The 23,147-nt window shown below is 32.6% G+C and overlaps 1 protein-coding gene across 2 annotated transcripts; it reads right to left on the bottom strand.

Moving 5' to 3' along the window:
• Positions 1 to 2,317: 2,317 nt before the first annotated feature.
• pax9 (paired box 9) lies at positions 2,318 to 8,877 on the bottom strand. Of its 2 annotated transcripts, none has more exons than XM_078798927.1 (3): positions 8,744 to 8,877; positions 5,764 to 6,384; positions 2,318 to 3,088 (listed from the first exon to the last, which is right to left on the bottom strand). In XM_078798927.1, the coding sequence occupies exons 1-3, from the start codon at positions 8,745 to 8,747 to the stop codon at positions 2,931 to 2,933; spliced, it is 783 nt and encodes a 260-aa protein (XP_078655053.1). In that variant the 5' UTR covers positions 8,748 to 8,877; the 3' UTR covers positions 2,318 to 2,930. The 2 variants fall into 2 exon arrangements, with proteins under 2 accessions (XP_078655053.1, XP_057912890.1); XM_058056907.2 differs by having other exon boundaries at positions 5,770 to 6,384.
• Between the last annotated feature and the right edge of the window lie 14,270 nt (positions 8,878 to 23,147).

The raw sequence follows: 23,147 nt of genomic DNA, 5'->3' as shown, positions 1-23,147 counted from the left end.
TGGTTCACCTACGGTCAAAAGAAAAGCCACGCCCCCTTCCTTTGCTCGCCACCCCCGCCCCCTTCCAGAAACGCACAGACCCTGAGCAACGGTCCGTGACCACTGCATGCGGGGGCGAAGGCTTTCCGAGTCAAATCAGGCCCGGCCGTGTTGACACTGTAGCACCCGGCGACGCCCCGCCCCTCCCCCACCGACCCCCCCACCCCACACAGGTGAGCCCAGCAAGATGAACGCTCCTGACATGTTCATTTTCTCCACTTCCTGTTTGAGCGACGTGCTCCTACGTGCCTCGTCCCATTATTTATGAGCCCTCTTTAGGTATCCTTCAAAGTATTTTTGCATCCCCCCCCCCCACACGCACCCCCCGCCCCCCTCGACAAACACGGGTGAGGCTTTGCATGTCTGACCTCAGAGGCCTCCTCGTGCCTCTGCATGTAAAACTTTTAACACGCCACCCGATGCTCTGATTTACTGCTTTAGCACGCCCCTGAATGCATCTTAAGAAAGTATTATGTGATGTTGCCATACAAACAAAATATGTCATTGTTTAAAACTTTAAAACACCATAGTACTACTACTACTACTACACTTCTTAATGTAATTATGACGTTAAAATTTTTTTAAATTTTTTAATTAATTTCAATATTTTTTATTAAAAGGTTTTAGATTTTTTTATGTTGCCATACAAACAAAATATGTCATTGTTTAAAACTTTAAAACACCATAGTACTACTACTACTACTACTACTACACTTGTTAATGTAATTATGACTTTAAAAATTTTTTTTTAATTAATTTCAATATTTTTTATTAAAAGGTTTTAGAATTTTTGATGTTGCCATACAAACAAAATATGTCATTGTTTAAAACTTTATCACTGTACACCATACTACTTCTACTACTACTAGTACTACACTTTTTAAAGTAATTATGACTTAAAACAATTGTTTTAATTAGTTTCAATATTTTTTTATTAAAAGCTTTTAGAATTTTTTTTATATAACCATGCAGCATTTTTTTGTATAACGCTTAATATAAAAGTACCATATTACTACTACTACTATTACTACTACACTTTTAATGTAATTATGACTTACAACAATAGTTTTAATTAATATCAATATTTTTTTATTAAAAGGTTTTAGAATTTTTTTATATAACCATGCAGCATTTTTTTTGTTTAATAATACATATTTATCATCTTGGTATATCAATATTATGCTTATATTTTATAATGATCATTTATTGCATCAAAAAAATAAGTAATATTTAAAAAATTCATATATAATAAATTATATTTTATATGCAACAATATTGTTTTATATTTAATTATTTTTTATCGTAGTCCTAAATATTATAAAGGATGTATTTAACTCTTAATATAAAAGTACCATAGTACTACTAGTAGTACTACACTTTTTAATGTAATTATGACTTAAAACAATTGTTTTAATTAATTTCAATATTTTTTTATTAAAAGGTTTTAGAATTTTTTATGTAACTATGCAGCATTTTTTTTGTTTAATAATACATATTTATCATCTTGGTATATCAATATTATGCGTGTATTTATATGCACTTTTTTTTTCTTGGTATATCAATATTATGCTTATATTTTATAATGATCATTTATTGCATCAAAAAATAAGTAATATTTAAAAAATTCATATATAATAAATTATATTTTATATGCAACAATATTGTTTTATATTTAAATATTTTTTTAATCATAGTCATAAATATTATAAAGGATGTATTTAACTCTTAATATAAAAAAGTCATAAATTCGAGTTTTTTCATGCTGATCTGGTGCTAGTTGGATTGTTCCAGTGTGTTTAATATATTTCATATATTGTAGATGGCGGGGTACACGGGGGTGGGGGGGGTGGGGGTAAGGGGGGGTAGTCGCCACATAAAAGCAAAACAAAAAATGACCAATATTAATAACGTGAAATGAAGCACACGTGCGTGTATTTATATGCACTTTTTTTTTTCTTGGTATATCAATATTATGCTTATATTTTATAATGATCATTTATTGCATCAAAAAATAAGTAATATTTAAAAAATTCATATATAATAAATTATATTTTATATGCAACAATATTGTTTTATATTTAAATATTTTTTTAATCATAGTCATAAATATTATAAAGGATGTATTTAACTCTTAATATAAAAAAGCAAAAATTCTGCTGTTGTATGAAACTGCTTGTAAGTATTGTCATATATTTTATTATATACTAATTAAAGTAATGATGAATAGATTTTTAATTTTTAGAATATTAAACATTATTGCATTTGTGGCTTCTTATTAATTAAATTAAATTAAAATGTTTAAATGTGCAAAAAAAAAAACATCACAATTTTTGCACCAAAAAAGATAATTTTAAATAATTAATATTTTAAACATACATGAATTAGAATAATTATAGTGCAGTTAAATATTAAAATGGAATTTCCTGCTTTTTGGAGCCAATCAGAATAAAGCCAATAAAGTCCATCAATAACAGCCAAACAATTTAATCCATGTAGCATACATTCAATTTCATTGTCAACAGGCTAATTGCACTTCATTCAACGTACCTTTTCATGTAATAAATAAGAATATTAAACACCAGAATTAAGGTGGGGGGTGGGGGGGCTGCGTTATGTTTGTTTTTTAAAATAAAAATTAAAAAAAAATGCACCATAATAGAAAAAAAAGCACGGTTTCCTCTCTCTTCCGTTGCGGATATGCATGGAGTTCAGCGCATGCGCAAGAAATGATGAGTTCTGTGTCCACCAGTGTCCAAAGCCGGGTTGTTATTCCATGGTGCGTTCAAGGACAGGGAGTTTAAAATCTTGCAGTCCTTCATGAAAATAAAAAATAGACACCAAAGGGGAGCTCCCCCCTGTCCTCTCCATGGTGGATGACGTCACATATGACGTCACAGCTGCCACTGCCCCGCGGCCATGTGGCTCCGGTCGCAGAGGCCGACGTGGTGGCGCTGGACCCCGTGTAGGCTGGCGCTGGGGTGGGCGGCCGGTAGACCGGGATGCTGGGCCCCGTGACATAGCTGCTCGCTGTGGGCAAGCCACTCCGCGTCTGCCGGGGAAGGGGGGGGACAACAACCGGAAAACACATTAAGTTTTAAATAAAGTTTTCATAAAAAATCTTAATTATAATATTTAATTAATAACATTCCAGTCACAATAATGTTCCTTTTTAATATACCGTACAATATTACTATTACAATATTATACTATAATATTACAATACACAGATAATAATAATAATAATAATAGTAATAACCCTTATTTAATTTCAATGTGGTTTCCAGCTGCAAGCTTCTCTATAATGTTTGGGGTTGCCCTACTTGGCTCCGCAAGCAGGCCGAATATGAGAACCAGTTCTGGGTATGGATTCTGTGCAATTGTGCGCCGCTGCAAACTACAAGCGCACAATAATTGCGCAGTTGAAGTCATAAATTCGAGTTTTTTCATGCTGATCTGGTGCTAGTTGGATTGTTCCAGTGTGTTTAATATATTTAATGTATTGTAGATGGCGGGGTACACGGGGGTGGGGGGGGTGGGGGTAAGGGGGGGTAGTCGCCACATAAAAGCAAAACAAAAAATGACCAATATTAATAACGTGAAATGAAGCACACGTGCGTGTATTTATATGCACTTTTTTTTTTTAGGTAGAGCGCATGCGTTGGAAATATGTGGCACCGAGACACGATTAGACTTGTTGACTCGACCCCCAGAATCCGGATGCCGGGTGGTCCTCTTGAGTGCACCAGCATCATTTCAACCCCCCCCCCCTGCCCCCCTCCCATATTTATTTTTCATTCCAGCTTCACTGACAGCGGAGACGCCATTGCGCCATTACGCCAATAAGCTGCAATTTATGTCCCGTTTCAACGTGGAGGACTACAGGTTTGTGGACAGGGTGCAGGTCTTCTACCCCCCCCCCTCCCCCCTCCCCCCCATGAAAGTCCGGGACTCTTACGTCATGCATACGTCCCATTAAAGAGATAGCAATGATCCAATAGTGATGCATTCACGGGTGTTCACTTTGCGGCCTTTTTTTTTACACATTCTAAAAATATAATTTAAAAATAAAATTAAAAAAATAACAACCAAAGAAAAAAATCAGCAAAAATTCATATATAAGTTGTATGTTTAATTACTTTTTTGGAGGGGGAAATTAGGTGGGGGGGTTGAATAGTATGAGAATAAAAAAATAAAGAATGAAGTCATAATTCTAAGCAAAAGCAAAATTGGGGTGGTGTTTTAATTTTAATTTTACCAGAATAAAGTCGAATATTCTAAGAATATTATATTTATATTATTTATATTTATATTATTTAAATACCAGTTTTGTGAGGAAAATGTAATTTTTAGTATAGCATAGAGTTTATATATTAAAGAACATACAAAAATTTAGTTTTTTTGGGGGGTATGACATTACGGGAATATTAGAACATATATATATATATATTAGAACATGATATATTATATATAATATAAGAACATTTGCAAAAGATTATTTAAAATGGAAGTTGAAAAAGCTGATATGAAATATACTAAATATATATTTTTTCACCACGTGATCATCACTGCATGAAAAAAACCTTTGATTGCAATTTTCCCATCCTATTAAATTCAAAAATAACAATAATTTTATTAAATTAATCCAAATGTGAAATCATTTTAAACAGCATTCTGCCCAATTTCATTTTTTATGTTTTTTACAGAGTAAAAAGTACTTTGTATTTTTTTTTTATGAAATGCTTAAAAATAAGCAAGCAAATCCATGACGTTATATAAATAACTCAACCAAATATGAATATGATTTGAATAAATTAAATGCCCTTCACTTAAAAAAACAATCCTTAAATAATCAATGCTAGTTTGTTTTGGTGGCGAATGCAAATAAAACAGTATTGACTATTCTGCTAAACTTTATTTATTGCGCTAAAAGAAACAAAACACGTTAGGGACCGTCGTCAAATGAGCGTCCTCGTGTTGACAATGTCAATACATCATAATGTGCTTGTGAATTAAAAAGAGTAAATGTTTGCTCCTTGTCATCCCTTGGGGGGGATAGTAGGGGGGTGTTGACAGGGAAAGTAGAGATTTTGCACTTTTTAAATGATACTATGAGAAAAATTAGACAATGTTATAATACTATTATTAATATTCATTTGTGTTTCTGCTCTCTACGGAATTGAACTTAATTTCAAATAAAGTGTCTCATTTGCCAAAGTCAAAAATGTTCAAATCTAACATGAGCTGTTGGCATCTGTCCATAGTTTCATCATCGTCTTGCCACAAACATTTCCTCCGCAGCCGCGGTCTCCTCCTCCCACCACCCGGGTTGCAGCTCGATAGAAGCCCGGGAGAAGGAGCCTGCATTGCGGCCTGACAACACTCCACTCTCCCCTCCCTTATACTGGACCGGAGAACAACAACAAAAACACCCCCCCTCCCCTAAAAAAAAATCCCTCCCCAGCCAAGAGTGTAGAGTGTAGGATGAACTCTGATTTATGCTGCACGGGGTTCCAAAACAGTGGCGTTTTTGGTGACTTATGGGTTGGATTTGTGCGCAATTACGCACACAGAACACCCAAAATCATGACAGCCATCATTCATCCCCCCCACCAAACATCATATCATGCATCATCACAATAGTAGCAGACACACACACACACTTCAACACCCCCCCCCCCAAAAAAAAAAAAAAAAACACAAACTAAATGAAAAAGCAGCACCCACTCTTACTTTGTTGCTCTGTGATGGAGCGGATCCCCAGAATATCTGTGACCGAGTGCGAGGAAGGCCATATCCGGTGCATGGCCATGTGTCCGGGAAGCGTGGGCATGCCAGGGGGAGTGGGCACTTTGGAGCTCGGGTACGAGTACAAGTGGTTGTAAGGCAAGGCGGGCTGCGGCGCCGGGTGCGGAGGCTGCTTCCCGGCCTCGTACGGACTCTGCTGGGCCAGGTTGCCGATCTTGTTGCGCAGGATCCTGCTGATGGAGCTGACGGAGGGGAGGTTGAATTTATCGCAGACGCCGTCGGCGAGCAGCCTGTCCCGGATCTCCCAGGCAAAAATCCCCGGGTCGCGCTGCTTGTACGTCCGTATGTGCTTCACCACTGTGGGAGTCGTCACCCGCGGTTTGCTGCCCCCGATGGCGCCCGGTAGGATGGAGCCGGTTTCGTTGTAGCGCGCCAGGATCTTGCTGACGCAGCCGTGCGAGACGCGCAGCTGCCGGCTGATGTCGCACGGTCGGATGCCGAGCTGGGCCAGCTCCACGATGCGGAGCCGGATGGCGTTGGGTAGCGGGCGACCGTTGACGAAGACGCCGCCCAGCTGGTTCACCTCGCCGAAGGCTGGTTCTGGAAGCGGAGCGGGGGGGGGTCGGTTAGACTGGGGGAGAACCACTCGGTGCTAAATTAGATGCTTTTTACGAATATTTTTATTTTCATTGACAGATATGCATGCTGAAACTCAATTGCACTTTTTAATGACTATTTTATATTATTTTATCATTATTATTATTATTATTATTATAGCTAGACAATGCATGCTGAAAGTTAAAAAAAACATGTTGGACTATTTTGAATGATTTTCATAATTATTATCATATATACACCATGCATGCATGCTGAGACTTGATTGCACTTTTTTAATGACAATTTTCTATTATTTTATCATTATTATTATTATTATTATTATAGCTAGACAATGCATGCTGAAAGTCATAAAAACATGTTGGACTATTTTGAATGATTTTCATAATTATTATCATATATACACCATGCATGCATGCTGAGACTCGATTGCACTTTTTTACTGACTATTTAATATTATTTTATCATTATTATTATTATTTTGCTAGATAATGCATGCTGAAAGTCAAGAAAAGCATGTTGGACTATTTTGAATGATTTTCATAATTATTATCATATATACACCATGCATGCATGCTGAGACTTGATTGCACTTTTTTAATGACAATTTTCTATTATTTTATCATTATTATTATTATTATTATTATAGCTAGACAATGCATGCTGAAAGTCATAAAAAACATGTTGGACTATTTTGAATGATTTTCATAATTATTATCATATATACACCATGCATGCATGCTGAGACTCGATTGCACTTTTTTACTGACTATTTAATATTATTTTATCATTATTATTATTATAGCTAGACAATGCATGCTGAAAGTCAAGAAAAACATGTTGGACTATTTTGAATGATTTTCATAATTATTATCATATATATACCATGCATGCATGCTGAGACTTGATTGCACTTTTTTAATGACAATTTTCTATTATTTTATCATTATTATTATTATTATTATTATAGCTAGACAATGCATGCTGAAAGTTAAAAAAAACATGTTGGACTATTTTTAATGATTTTTATAATTATTATCATATATACAAAATGCATGCATGCTGAGACTTGATTGCACTTTTTTACTGAATATTTTATATTATTTTATCATTATTATTATTATTATTATTATTATAGCTAGACAATGCATGCTGAAAGTTAAAAAAAACATGTTGGACTATTTTTAATGATTTTTATAATTATTATCATAGTTACATAATGCATGCATTAATGCTGAGACTCGATTGCATTAAAATCTTCATACATTGTCGCAAAGTTAGCATGACAGTTATTAAGTATATACTGTACGCACATAGCGTATCATAGCAACACGGTTAAACGCTTATCAATTATATATTTGCAACTACATTAAAATGCATCTTTCGGCGTAATGCTGAAACATGAATGTAGCAAACTTTAGCGCGGCATGTAGCGGTGCGGCGTGTATGCGTTTTCCCGCACGTCAATGTATACAGTACAAATATTCTGAATGTAAATATGCTTAACATACAGTTTTAGGTCATGTCAGAATTTTCACACGCGTGTAATGAATGCTGAAACCTAAGCGTAGCGTTTTTACTTGACACTGATTTATTATTATTATTATTATTATTATTATTATTATTATTATTATTTTATCTATAGGTGTCAGACGCGTTTACACGTCCATTTTGTAAATATTGTTGGAGAGGACAACTTTACGTTTTTACGTGTAATGCTGAGAATCAAGCGTAGCGGTGTAACATTAACGTGAATATGCTTTTTTTTTTTTTTTTTAAATGAATTTAGTTATTATTTACTGATACGCTTATATAGGGTCTGACTTGAAACCACATCGAGAAGAATCGGCGTAAATGTACGACGCGTGTGATGCTGAAACTCGGACATGCATGCGGTTGTGCGTACGTTAACCTCGACGCATGCACGCGCATATACGTAGACATATACGGTGCGTGATATATGATAAATATGATTTGAGATACATAAAGCATGCATTTTTACACATATGTAGGCTAATGCTGAAACCTGGTGGAACATAACTGCTAACATAAACAACAGAAATATATTTATGTATATATTTATGTACATAAATGTAAATTTGGCGTGGATTGAAATACATAAAGCATGCATGCACTTCATGCTTGTATTGAAATATGATAATAATGATAATAAAAGCTGATGTTTATATATTGATGCGTAATGCTGAAACTCAAGCGCATCACGAGTTATGCATTTAAAGAGACAGTAAACGCATCTTTACGCCAAGTTAGCACTTTGTGGATCCAAGTGGATCCAACCGACTCCGGAGCCGATCCGGTTTACGGCTTCCTTTCTGTTCCTCACCCATCGCGTTGAAGCCACAGACCAAGAACACGGCGTCGGCTTGGTGGTGGGCCCTGCTGCGTGGGTCCTGCTCCGCGTCCAGCGTGTCCGACAAGTGAGTCCGCCCCCCCGCCGCCTCCGCCGCCGCCACCTCCGCCACCACCACCACCACCACCTCCTGGAGATCTCAGAGGGAAGAAGACGCCGACGAGGAGGACACCGTGGATGTGGATGTTTCCCGAAGACAAGCTTTTACATTTACGTCCGCTCAGCCGTGTAGTCGGGCGGGGCTTGGGTGAGGGTGGGGGTGGGGGTACAGCTCGTCCCTCGGCCTCTGATTGGCTGGCTGGTCTGGCGGAGACCCCGTTGCATGCTGGTTGCTATTGGTTACCGGGTTTGACGTGACATTTGACCCCCCCCGCTTATCCCCCGAACCCTCGTCGGTTTATGTGCATGTCCCCACCAACACAGATAGTGGGCCCGTGCACGTGCCTTAAGCCCCTAATGGGTGACCGCTTAAAAACTTAAAAAAAAAACTTTTAAAAACTTAAAAAAAATAATAATATAAATAAATAAATAATCTAACGAGGAAATTATGATTTTTAAATATGTTTTTTTACTTACGATTTTGCACCATATGCAATTTCTATAAATAAATAATAATTGTATTATTTTTATAGTACGACACGTGCTAAATAAATTATTTTAATGTTCTTATTATTATAATTAAAATAGTTGCACGCATAAAATTTGATTTCCCCCAACATCCCGCCTTGATGAATGTACAAAATAAAAATTATTCTTATTATTTTAGTGCTGTTTTAATTCCAGGCTCTCGCGCCAGCACAACAAAGCGCGCGCCTCGTGTCATATTTTTTGCTTTATGACGCGCACGTGCATTCATACCCATTTTTTTTGTTTATACGTGAAACCTGCCTGGTTCCATTTTTATTATTTATACTTTACGGAAATATTTCAAACATTGTCATGAAATAGTCTCATTGAACAATGAATATTTTGGACTTCCTGTTTATGCTACATTTGTATTATGTATTATTTATACATTTTTTTATTAACATTTTCTGTAGGGAACTTTTACAAATCAAGATGGATTAATATTATTACAATTTTTCTGGAATTGTTGCGCGTTTTTTTCCTCCTAAAACGTCATTAAATGAAATAAAGGTACTGAATAGAACATGTATCTTTAGCATGATTTAAAAAAAATTATATTTAACATTTTCATATATTTTGTTTATAATTAAATAACACTAATACACATTAGGTTTATAAATGTACTTACAGTGTAAAAATGTGTTATTCTAGACTAAACGGTGTGTACTTTAAAGGAAGTGTTACGTGTCCATGTTGTGTGTATTAGTAAACATAAGCTAAAGGCAAAGACGAGGGTGTGCGTTACATCGTGACATTTATGTGTCAAAGTGTCGAAAAACCGGATCCTTGACCTCGGTGACAAATGGAAGTATGTAACGTTCACGTTGTAAGTGAGGCGAAGAGTATGTTTTCGGAGAAATATTGCATTTTTAGCGGTGAAGACGCCATTTTGGGCCTTTATTTACACATACTATTAAATGCACATGCGCAGTGTATTTGTAATATCTTTATTTATACTGTGTGTGTGTACAATGTCATAAATCCAAACACAGATTTTGCTTGCGAGGTTTTCTTCCACGCGATTTGCAGCTTGTTGCGCGGCTGTCACGTGATTTTATCCATCCATCCATCATGCCATATCGTTATATAGATATTATATATTATATATAAGTGCAGAACCTTTGTCTTAATGTCGCCATCTTCTTTCCCTCTTTTCGTTGACGCCAAAAAGGCCAAAGCTCACGGCCCTGGTGGACACTTCATTAGGAACACCTGCACGTTAAGATCCCATGCAAATATGGAAGAATTTTTTTTTAATCATATTTGGGTGACTGTAAATTTTATGTTTAAAACAATAAACAATTCTAATAGATTTTTTTAAATTTTTTTTTATTTTTTTTTAATTTTATTTGTGAATTAATTTCTGTGTAATTAATGACAAAAAAACAAATAATATGGCGTGTTTTTAATGTAGATTTTTATTTTTCAATGAAGTGTGGATTGACTGAATGTTAAAAACAAAACGTGAAAATTATATACGTGAAAAATATAAAATAATAATAATAATAATACTGTCAATACAACAAAAGATATCATATACATATAAATGCATTTCATTTAATAATACATATCCTACATCCATATAGAGCATCGGTGAGCAAAGTGGGGGCTAGGGGCCATTTGTGGCCATTTTTTACTGGCCCATTCTGTAATTGGTCTAATATAATTTAACAAGAATCTTAAAAAAAAAAACAGGAGCAGCAAAAATAGAAAAATGAGCAATCATTCTACCAGATTAAAGTCAAATTATTAAAAAAATAATCTGTTCTAAACAGGAAAAAAATAAAATTTTATGAGAATTACCTGAAAATGAGGGACAATTTTGATTGTTTGTGTAGACTTAAGTTGAAATATCAAAAAAAGATGTTATTTATTTATTTTTTAAAAATCATAATATTATGAGAAAGAAAATATTATGGAAGTAAAGTCAGAATTATAAGTTGAAATAGTGCAAAAATGTAAACAAACCACAGCAGAAATGAAAAGAAGAAACATCTGCCATTTCAGGAGAATAAAATCAAAATATTCAGAAAAAAATATTTTATGTCCAAGGACAATAATACAATTTTAGTAGCATAGAAAAGTGATCTTCCTTATTATATTTATGATGGGAATAAAGTCAAAATATTATGAGTCATAATATTCAGAAGAGAACATTTCTGAAGATTATTTAAAAAGAAAGTTGAAATATATGAAAAACTAAAGACAAAGCAGCAAAAATGTAAAATAATAATAATAATAATAATAATAATGATATGAATTCTCATCAGTTTTTTATATGAACTGTATGGACGTTGTTAGCATATGTCATGTGTTGCTTCATTGTCAGTAAATGAGTGATTTTCATGGTAGATTTTCATTTTGAAATATGATACACAAAATAAACATTATTGAGTTATTATTATTATTATTATTATGCTTCTTTGTGTTATTTCAGGCGTTGTGTCATTATGGAAATTATGTGCTATATCAGATGGTCTTGAGAATACTCATAATGCTCTTTTTACCAATAATAATAATAATAATAATAATAATCATTACTATTATTATTATAATATAATAATAATAATAATAATAATAATAATAATAATAATAATAATAATAATAATAATAATAATAATAATAATAATAATAATAATAATAATTATTATTATTATTATTATTATTACAACCTGTATTAATGATAATAATACATATATAGTTGTACTGTATTATAAATGGTCATAGTTGAGGGAGACCAAAATGCCTTGCACACTTTAGGCAGCATTACGGTAAAATGACAGGCTGTGTTTTGGTGTCCACCATCATTCTTGTCCACCATCAGTGTCCACTATTAATCGTGTCCGCCATCATTGTTGTCCACCATCATTGGTGTCCACTATTATTGGTGTCCACTATTATTGGTGTCCGCCATCATCGGTGTCCACCATCCTTGGTGTCCACCATCAGTGTCCACTATCATCGGTGTCCACCATCATTGGTGTCCACCATCAATGGCCACCATCATGGTGTCCACCATCAATCTTCATTAACATCGGTGGCCACCATCATGGTGTCCACTGTCATTGGTGTCCACCATCGATCTCCAACATCATTGGTGTCCACCATCAGTGGCCACTATCATCAGTGTCCACCATCTTGGTGTCCACCATCAGTGTCCACTATCATCAGTGTCCACCATCTTGGTGTCCACCATCAGTGTCCACTATCATCAGTGTCAACAATAATTGGTGTCCACCATCAGTGTCCACTATCATTGGTGTCCACCATCATCAATGTCCACCATCATTGGTGTCCACTATCATCGGTGTCCACCATCAGTGTCCACTACCATCAGTGTCCACCATCAGTGTCCACTGTCATTGGTGTCCACCATCAGTGTCCACTACCATCAGTGTCCACCATCAGTGTCCACTGTCATTGGTGTCCGCCATCAGTGGCCACCATCAGTGTCCACCATCAGTGTCCACCATCAGTGTCCACCACCATCGGTCTCCATTATCATTGGTGTCCACCATCATTGGTGTCCACCATCAGTGGCCACCATCATGGTGTCCACTATCATTGGTGTCCACCATTGATCTCCACCATCATTGGTGTCCACCATCAGTGTCCACTACCAGCAGTGTCCACTACCATCAGTGTCCACCATCATTGATGTCCACTATCATTGGTGTCCATCATCAGTGTCCACCATCAGTGTCCACTACCAGCAGTGTCCACTACCATCAGTGTCCACCATCATTGGTGTCCATCATCAGTGTCCATCATCAGTGTCCACCATCATTGGTGTCTACCATCATTGGTGTCTACCATCAGTGTCCACAATCAGTGTCCACCATCATCAGTGTCCACCATCATTGGTGTCTACCATCAGTGTCCACCATCAGTGTCCACTATCATCAGTCTCCACCATCATGGTGGAGATCAGCATGGTCTCACCCCTCACCTCCACATGCCAGCAGTGGGAAGAAAGCCTCCTTTGGCCGTGGGAGCTTTTTAGTGGGTCCTTAATGAGGACGAACGCAGGTTAACGACCTATGTGTAGTATTGTTACAGAGGCCACCTTAACCCCCCCAACCCCCCCCCCCCCGCCTGACACCTGGCCTTCATTACACCTCTCATTCAGGGGGTACATGACTGTATACAGTACTACGTATATTAGTGTGTAGTAGAGTGTAGTACAGTGTAGTAGAGTGTAGTAAGTGTAAGGGCCGTGCCAAAGTGGGGGGGGGGGTGATGGCGGGCACCTGCAGGAAGCTGGTGAGTCATCACACCTGTCTTCTGTCACATGACCTCATTCAGGAACTGGTGACATGAAACTTTTTTTTACCCCCCCCCACCCAGGCCCACTCCATATAAGTCGAAGCTGAAGTGATATCACTGCATGGAAAGTACTGCAAAATGTGTTTTTTTTTTGCCACTTAATTTTTTTTTTCAATATGATTTAGAGTGTTTATCTTTAATATTTTTCCTTTTGATTTTTTGAGTAATTTTTTTTCATGTTCTTTATTTTTTATTTTGCTTGAGAACGTCTCTTCATGATTCGTTTATTGGTAAGTTTATTATGTGTTTTTTTTAAAGTTACCTAAATGAAATAATATAAATATATAAAAAATATATAAAATAAAAAAAAATATATATATATTTATATAAAATTCAAGTTTTTATTTTTTAATATTTTTCCTTTTATTTTATTTATTTTAACATATTTTTTAACCATTTGTTGCTTGCCTACAGAGCATTTTTGGCACGATTCATTTCATGGTAATTTTGTTTTTTTTAAAGCTACCTAAATAAAATAATATAAAAAATAAAAAATATATATTAAATAAAAATTATATATATATATAATTTAAGTTTTTATTTTTTTATATTTTTCCTTTTATTTTATTTATTTTAACATATTTTTAACCATTTGTTACTTGCCTGCAGAGCATTCTTTTGCACGATTCATTTCATGGTAAGTTTATTGTGTTTTTTTTAAAGCTACCTAAATAAAATAATATAAAAAAATAAAAAATATATATTAAATAAAATTCTATATATATATATATATATACATATATAATTTAAGTTTTTATTTTTTAATATTTTTCCTTTTATTTTATTTATTTTAACATATTTTGTAACCATTTGTTGCTTGCCTGCAGAGCATTCTTTTGCACGATTCATTTCATGGTAAGTTTATTGTGTTTTTTTAAAGCTACCTAAATAAAATAATGTAAAAATATAAAAAATATATATTAAATAACAATTATATATATATAATTTAAGGTTTTATTTTTTAATATTTTTCCCTTTATTTTATTTATTTTAACATATTTTTTAACCATTTGTTGCTTGCCTGCAGAGCATTATTTTGCACGATTCATTTCATGGTAAGTTTATTGTGTTTTTTTTTTTACCCTTTTTCTCTATTAATTGAAAAAGCTGTGAATTGAACTGGAATTAAGTTCAATTTCCTGAACTTTAAGTGACGTCTTTGCCGTGTTTGTCCTGTTTGAAAGCGGAAACATGCTGTGGTTTGCTTTACTCTCGTTTCTTCTACGACGCAGCAGCGACCTCTGCTGGTCAATTTGAAGTACAGGACTCGCACTTATTATTATTATTATTATTATTATTATTATTATTCTTATTATTATTATTATTATTATTATTATTATTATTATTATTATTATTATTATTATTATTATTATTATTATTATTATTATTATTATTATTATTATTATTATTATTATTATTATTATTATTATTATTATTATTATCCTTAAAGGTAATTTTTTACAATGCATTGACAGGAACACATTCGGTGGTGTGTGTGTGTGTGTTGTGTTGTGTGTGTGTGTTTTACTTCTTACAAATCGTGTCTCAGGAGTACCATTTCAAGTCACATGTTTGTCAGTTCATAGCAAGTTCCAGTAGAGGGCAGCAACGGTCCACACTTTCAACTGAAGCAGCGCGTCAATGGAGAGCAGGGGTGTCCAAACTGAGGGCTGGGCTACATTTTATAAATAATATTTACAAGACAAAAAATATTTAAATTTTACAAGAATCAATTAAAAATGTTGGAATAGAACAAGAAAAAGTGACAATTTTAACAAAAAGAATGTAATATAAGGAAAAATGACATTTGTGTTGCATAAATTTGGAATTTTTTTAAACATTAAAAAAATGTAATGTTATGGGAAAAAATGAAAGTTTAGAATCAGTTAATGACGATAAACTTAAAAAAAAAAAATCTGTTCTCGGGTTTGACGACCCAATTGAAAAATAAATCGCATCGCAGTCATTTTTTTGGTGTGTTTTTCTTATAGATGCCTGGTGTGGTGCGTTGTGGTTCTCTACCACTTTATACTAACAGCAGCAGTAGATAGAAGCAGAATTTATTACATCCCACTAAAAGTTGTTATCCACCATGTTTGCATTGTTAGAAATATACTTTGTAACATTATTAGAGACCTCCAGGCATGAAATAACACCCCTATGGTCACTTTTTTCTTTTTTTTTTGATGTAAAAAAATATATTATTTAAATTAAACCTCCGTATGGGGGCCTCGTTGTGACAACAAAAACCCAAAGAAAAAGCATAACATGAAAATTTTTTTTGGTCAAAAACTTAAAGCAGAACTTATTACATCCCACTAAAAGTTGTTATCCACCATGTTTGCATTGTTAGAAATATACTTTGTAACATTATTAGAGACCTCCAGGCATGAAATAACACCCCTATGGTCACTTTTTTCTTTTGTTTTTTTTTTTATGTAAAAAATATATTATTTAAATTAAACCTCCGTATGGGGGCCTCGTTGTGACAACAAAAACCCAAAGAAAAAGCATAACATGAAAATTTTTTTTGGTCAAAAACTTAAAGCAGAACTTATTACATCCCACTAAAAGTTGTTATCCACCATGTTTGCATTGTTAGAAATATATTTGTAACATTATTAGAGACCTCCAGGCATGAAATAACACCCCTATGGTCACTTTTTTCTTTTGTTTTTTTTTTATGTAAAAAATACATTTAAATTAAACCTCCGTATGGGGGCCTCGTTGTGACAACAAAAACCCAAAGAAAAAGCATAACATGAAATTTTTTTTGGGTCAAAAACTTAAAGCAGAACTTATTACATCCCACTAAAAGTTGTTATCCACCATGTTTGCATTGTTAGAAATATATTTGTAACATTATTAAAGACCTCCAGGCATGAAATAACACCCCTATGGTCACTTTTTTCTTTTTTTTTTTTTTTTGATGTAAAAAATATATTATTTAAATTAAACCTCCGTATGGGGGCCTCGTTGTGACAACAAAAACCAAAGAAAAAGCATAACATGAAATTTTTTTTTGGTCAAAAACTTAAAGCAGAACTTATTACATCCCACTAAAAGTTGTTATCCACCATGTTTGCATTGTTAGAAATATACTTTGTAACATTATTAGAGACCTCCAGGCATGAAATAACACCCCTATGGTCACTTTTTTCTTTTGTTTTTTTTTTTATGTAAAAAATACATTTAAATTAAACCTCCGTATGGGGGCCTCGTTGTGACAACAAAAACCAAAGAAAAAGCATAACATGAAATTTTTTTTGGTCAAAAACTTAAAGCAGAACTTATTACATCCCACTAAAAGTTGTTATCCACCATGTTTGCATTGTTAGAAATATATTTGTAACATTATTAGAGACCTCCAGGCATGAAATAACACCCCTATGGTCACTTTTTTCTTTTTTTTTTTTTTTTGATGTAAAAAATATATTATTTAAATTAAACCTCCGTATGGGGGCCTCGTTGTGACAACAAAAACCAAAGAAAAAGCATAACATGAAATTTTTTTTTGGTCAAAAACTTAAAGCAGAACTTATTACATCCCACTAAAAGTTGTTATCCACCATGTTTGCATTGTTAGAAATATACTTTGTAACATTATTAGAGACCTCCAGGCATGAAATAACACCCCTATGATCACTTTTTTCTTTTGTTTTTTTTTTTATGTAAAAAATACATTTAAATTAAACCTTCGTATGGGGGCCTCGTTGTGACAACAAAAACCAAAGAAAAAGCATAACATGAAATTTTTTTTGGGTCAAAAACTTAAAGCAGAACTTATTACATCCCACTAAAAGTTGTTATCCACCATGTTTGCATTGCTAGAAATATATTTGTAACATTATTAGAGACCTCCAGGCATGAAATAACACCCCTATGTTCACTTTTTTCTTTTGTTTTTTTTTGATGTAAAAAATATATTATTTAAATTAAACCTCCGTATGGGGGCCTCGTTGTGACAACAAAAACCCAAAGAAAAAGCATAACATGACATTTTTTTTTGGGTCAAAAACTTAAAGCAGAACTTATTACATCCCACTAAAAGTTGTTATCCACCATGTTTGCATTGTTAGAAATATACTTTGTAACATTATTAGAGACCTCTAGGCATGAAATAACACCCCTATGGTCACTTTTTTCTTTTGATGTAAAAAATATATTATTTAAATTAAACCTCCGTATGGGGGCCTCGTTGTGACAACAAAAACCCAAAGAAAAAGCATAACATGAAAATTTTTTTTGGTCAAAAACTTAAAGCAGAACTTATTACATCCCACTAAAAGTTGTTATCCACCATGTTTGCATTGTTAGAAATATACTTTGTAACATTATTAGAGACCTCCAGGCATGAAATAACACCCCTATGGTCACTTTTTTCTTTTGTTTTTTTTTTTTTTTATGTAAAAAATATGTTATTTAAATTAAACCTCCGTATGGGGGCCTCGTTGGGACAACAAAAACCCAAAGAAAAAGCATAACATGAAAATTTTTTTTTGTCAAATTTTTTACTTTTTTTGTAAAAAACAACAAGGATGCCCTCAGGGGTACATTGTAGTCGTCTACAACCATGTATTTGTAGTTTGTAACTCATAGCATAGAAATAAAGTTATTAGAATGAATCCCAGATCCTCAGGGGCCTTCAGGGTTGCTTCCCCAGTGAGAGGAGCCTCCTCGTGGGCAAAGAGGAAGCGATTGAGGCTGGAGAGCAACGAGAGGAGAGTAAATATTTGTCCGTGGAGGGCCCTCGGAGGGGGGGGGGGCCTCGGAGGAGCCCCCCCCCTCTTAAATAGATTAAAGACGCTTTGTGGATCCATGTGGACGGGTCTGGTCTTTGCTTCGGACTGTTGACATTCTCTCCACTCGAGTGTCCTCCGCAAACTCGGCACATATACTGTAATCCGCTGCTCTTTGTCACATGTAGTACTCATGTGTGTGTGTGTGTGTAGTGTGTGTGTGTGTGTGTGTGTGTGTAGTGTGTGTGTGTGTGTGTGTGTGTGGTGCATTTTTCAAAGCCACTTAGAGGTCATTGAAGCTCATCCAAGGGTCTGTTGATATTAGACCACAACATGAGGCAACAAACATTCAAATGGGAGAAAAAAATTCATTTTTACCTGCTTATAAATTTGCCATTTATTTCAGTAATATTTTATATCCATAAAAATATATTCTCTTTATTATATTATTTTTTATTTTTTTTAAATAATATTAATTTATTATAATAATATTATCATTATTATTATTACTATATTATTTATTATATTATTGAAAATATCCTACACACATATTTATATGTATATATATATACACATATAATATATATATTACCATATGGGTAAAAAATAATTTAAAAAAATATATAATTTTTTAGATATATATATATATATATATATATATATATATCTTTGTGATGATATTACAACCTTTTTGCAGGAATATTTCAATTATTATTTTAATATTTATTTATAAGATATTAATATTTCAATATTTCTCTGTGCTTTTAAAATTATTACTAAAATATTTTGTTTATGCTCATAAAATGTAAATAATAAAATAAAATTAAATTAAATTAAAATTTCTTCTGAAAGCCTGAAGCCTCCACCCAAAAATTATATATATATATATATATATATATATATATGTATATACATATATGTATATATATTAAATAAATATATATATTGAGTACATGGAGATTGATTACTCCTGAAGAGTAATAAAATAAAATAAAATAAAATAAAATAAAATAAAATAAAATAAAATAAAATAAAATAAAATAAAATAAAATAAAATAAAATTAAATAAAATAAAATTAAATAAAATTAAATAAAATTAAATAAAATTAAATAAATTAAATAAAATAAAAAATTCTTCTGATAGCTGGAAGCCTCCACCCAAAAATTATATATATATATATATATATATATATATATATATATATATATATGTGTCAAGTTCCCTTTGGTTTTCATACAGTCCCCACTTGAAGGGGATGAGCCATCTACCCAGAGGTGTAGGAAGCGTATATTCACTCAATAAATAAGCGGCTTGTCCTGTTTTGCATCTTTTATTTTCAGTTGCAATTTAGGGTGCAGTTTGCCACTTGAAATTAGGTGAAAAAACCTTTCAATAAAATAATAAAAAAAAGAAACACATTTAAATTCTGTGCAAAAACACAAATCCCATGCCTCACAAATTACAATAGAGAATAAGCAAATTAAGCTTTAATATGAATTCCACCATTTCCCATATATTTATTGACGTTTTTATTTATATATTATATATATATATATATTTTTTTAATGTGTTCTTAAATTATTACTAATTATAATAATAAATAACACATTGTAATTTATTAATTAATTCATTCAGAATTTACTGTGATATTTATCATAGTTGTTAACCTTAAATGTATTTAACATGATTTGTATTTACCATGAATTACTTACTGTTTTAACAAGACACATGAATTTTTTAACCTAATACACATGAATTAATTCTTCATTTTAACTGCGATTGTACACAAGGAAAATTTGCACAATATTATAACTCAGCCATGCTTTCTCTTAATTGCCCTTAGCATTAAATAAAATTAAATAAAATTCAGTTAGCTTTCAAATCACATTTCCAAACCAAATTGAAATAGACGTACTTAATACATACGCAACAATATAAGCTAACTAGAGCATCAAACAGTGAACAAGCCACGCACGAGACGCCGTGGCTAAGCTATCGTTAGCACAGATTGTTTACATTGAAACAGTTTGGCGTCTTAGCGGCTGCCTCTCTGGTGTTTGTAGATGCTGTGATTTGTATGGGCGACGTACAAACGATAGTTAAACAGTCTCTGCCTGGCGCCGCTGTTCGCTTCATTGCTCCACCTGTGCTGGTGTGCGCCACTTATTCCGGTCCGGCCGCGATTGATGTCACGAAGGTTCCTCCTCCTATTTTTGTTGACGTGTCTAAATCTCAAGTTTGACTTGACAATATATATATATATATATATATATATATATATATAAACAAATATATATAATACATATATAAAATAAATATATATATTGAGTACATGGAGATTGATTACTTCTGAGGAGTAATGATAAAATAAAATAAAATAAAATAAAATAAAATAAAATAAAATAAAATAAAATAAAATAAAATAAAATAAAATAAAATAAAATAAAATTAAATTAAATTAAATTAAATTAAATTAAATTAAATTAAATTAAATTAAATTAAATTAAATTAAATTAAATTAAAATGTCTTCTGATAGCTGGAAGCCTCCACCCAAAAATTATATGTATATATATATATAAACAAATATATATAATATATATAAAATAATATATATATTGAGTACATGGAGATTGATTACTCCTGAAGAGTAATGATGTAAATAAAATAAAATAAAATAAAATAAAATAAAATAAAATAAAAAAAAAAAAAAAAAATAAAATAAAATAAAATAAAATAAAATAAAATAAAATAAAATAAAATTAAATTAAATTAAATTAAATTAAATTAAATTAAATTAAATTAAATTAAATTAAATTAAATTAAATTAAATTAAATTAAATTAAATTAAATTAAATTAAATTAAATTAAATTGTCTTCTGATAGCTGGAAGCCTCCACCCAAAAATTATATGTATATATATATATAAACAAATATATATAATATATATATAAAATAAATATATATATTGAGTACATGGAGATTGATTACTCCTGAAGAGTAATGATTAAAATAAAATAAAATAAAATAAAATAAAATAAAATAAAATAAAATAAAATAAAATAAAATAAAATAAAATAAAATAAAATAAAATAAAATAAAATAAAATAAAATAAAATAAAATAAAATAAAAATATATATATATAATGAGTACATGGAGATTGATTACTCCTGAAGAGTAATGATGTAAATAAAATAAAATAAAATAAAATAAAATAAAATAAAATAAAATAAAATAAAATAAAATAAAATAAAATAAAATAAAATAAAATAAAATAAAATAAAATAAAATAAAATAAAATAAAATAAAATAAAATAAAATATATATATTGAGTACATGGAGATTGATTAATCCTGAAGAGTAATCATGTGTGAAAATAAAATAAAATAAAATAAATAAAAATAAAACTTTTTTTCTCTTAATATTTGCCTCATAATTGCACTTTATTTTGATTTAATTACTGCTGTTTTTTCCCCATTTCTGATGTCTTTTTTAGTTTTTATTATAATTCTTTTTACATTTCATATTTCAACTTTATGCCCCATAAAGTACTTTACTGTGCCTCCTCTTCATAACGTAATTAATTAAGTAATTAAGTACAACTTTTTTATTTTTACTTCTTTATTCCAATAACAGCAAAGGTGATGAAAGCAGGACTTTAATATACGTTACGGATCAGACGTGTAAAAATGGAGTTGTGGATAGTGGAGGCGGGGGGGGGGGGTGGTGTCGACCCCCCCCTTTGAGAACCATGACAACACGCAACAAGCTGGGATTTATCCTGCCAACGTAAAGCACATTGTGGCGCAGCGTCAATCAGCCATTATTGCGCCAACTCAACAAATGCAAAATCTCGACTGGAACAAATGCTTCCAACGGGGCTCGGACGCGCGGGGCTACATTTGCCCCCTTTGTCGCCGACCCCCCCGCGCCCCTTTTTTTCCCGCGACCACCCAGGACGACTTGGGTGGTGGAGGCGAAATCTTTCACTTTCTCTCCTCTATCTCCACTGCGCCGTGCGTGCCCTCATGCACGCGCCTGTATCAATATCACACACTGGGGAACGACATGCACCCCCCCCCCGACCCCCACCCCCACTAACCCCCACCAGGCCTCCACCGCCCCCTCCCCAGCCTGCACAAGCTCTGCATTGGACGACTAATGATACACTTAAGCTAAATTATATTTTATTCATAGATTAATAAATTCATAAATCATATTTCTATTTTTGTTTTAATATTATGACTTTATTGTCATCATATTTTGACTCTATGATATTTTTTGTTTGCATTATTTCTTATATATGACTATATCTTTCATTTAGCAATGTGCTTTTTCCACAATAATCATCTCATATGTAATATCGATAATATCGATAATATTGATAATAGCGATAATAGCGATAATAGTGATAATATCGATAATATTGATATTGATAATTAATTATCAGCTTGATATCAGCCTAAAAAAATCTCATATCGGTGGATCTTCCCGATATGAAAATACTAAAATAATTTAGTTACATTTTTGGGTTCATATTAAGTCTGTTAAATACAAATACATAAATTAATGAATATGATCAGTTTTGCTAGAATAAAAAAAAAATCCCCAAATTCCAGCGTACATTTATTCATTTATTTACAATATTCCTCACAGATAAACTTGACAATTTAATATGACTTAAA

The sequence above is a fragment of the Doryrhamphus excisus genome, linkage group LG19 (genome assembly GCF_037039965.1).
Source record: "Doryrhamphus excisus strain RoL-2023G ecotype Guam linkage group LG19, RoL_Dexc_Guam_v1.1, whole genome shotgun sequence".
Classification (NCBI taxonomy): Eukaryota; Metazoa; Chordata; class Actinopteri; order Syngnathiformes; family Syngnathidae; genus Doryrhamphus; species Doryrhamphus excisus.
This window is presented reverse-complemented; position numbering and strand designations above follow the sequence as displayed.

Excerpts from the sequence above, each read along its gene's own strand:
- pax9 (XM_078798927.1), bottom strand. Across the intron at positions 3,089-5,763 it reads CACAGAGCAACAAAGTAAGA|ACGCGGAGTGGCTTGCCCAC; the intron begins GTGGGTGCTGCT and ends CTTCCCCGGCAG.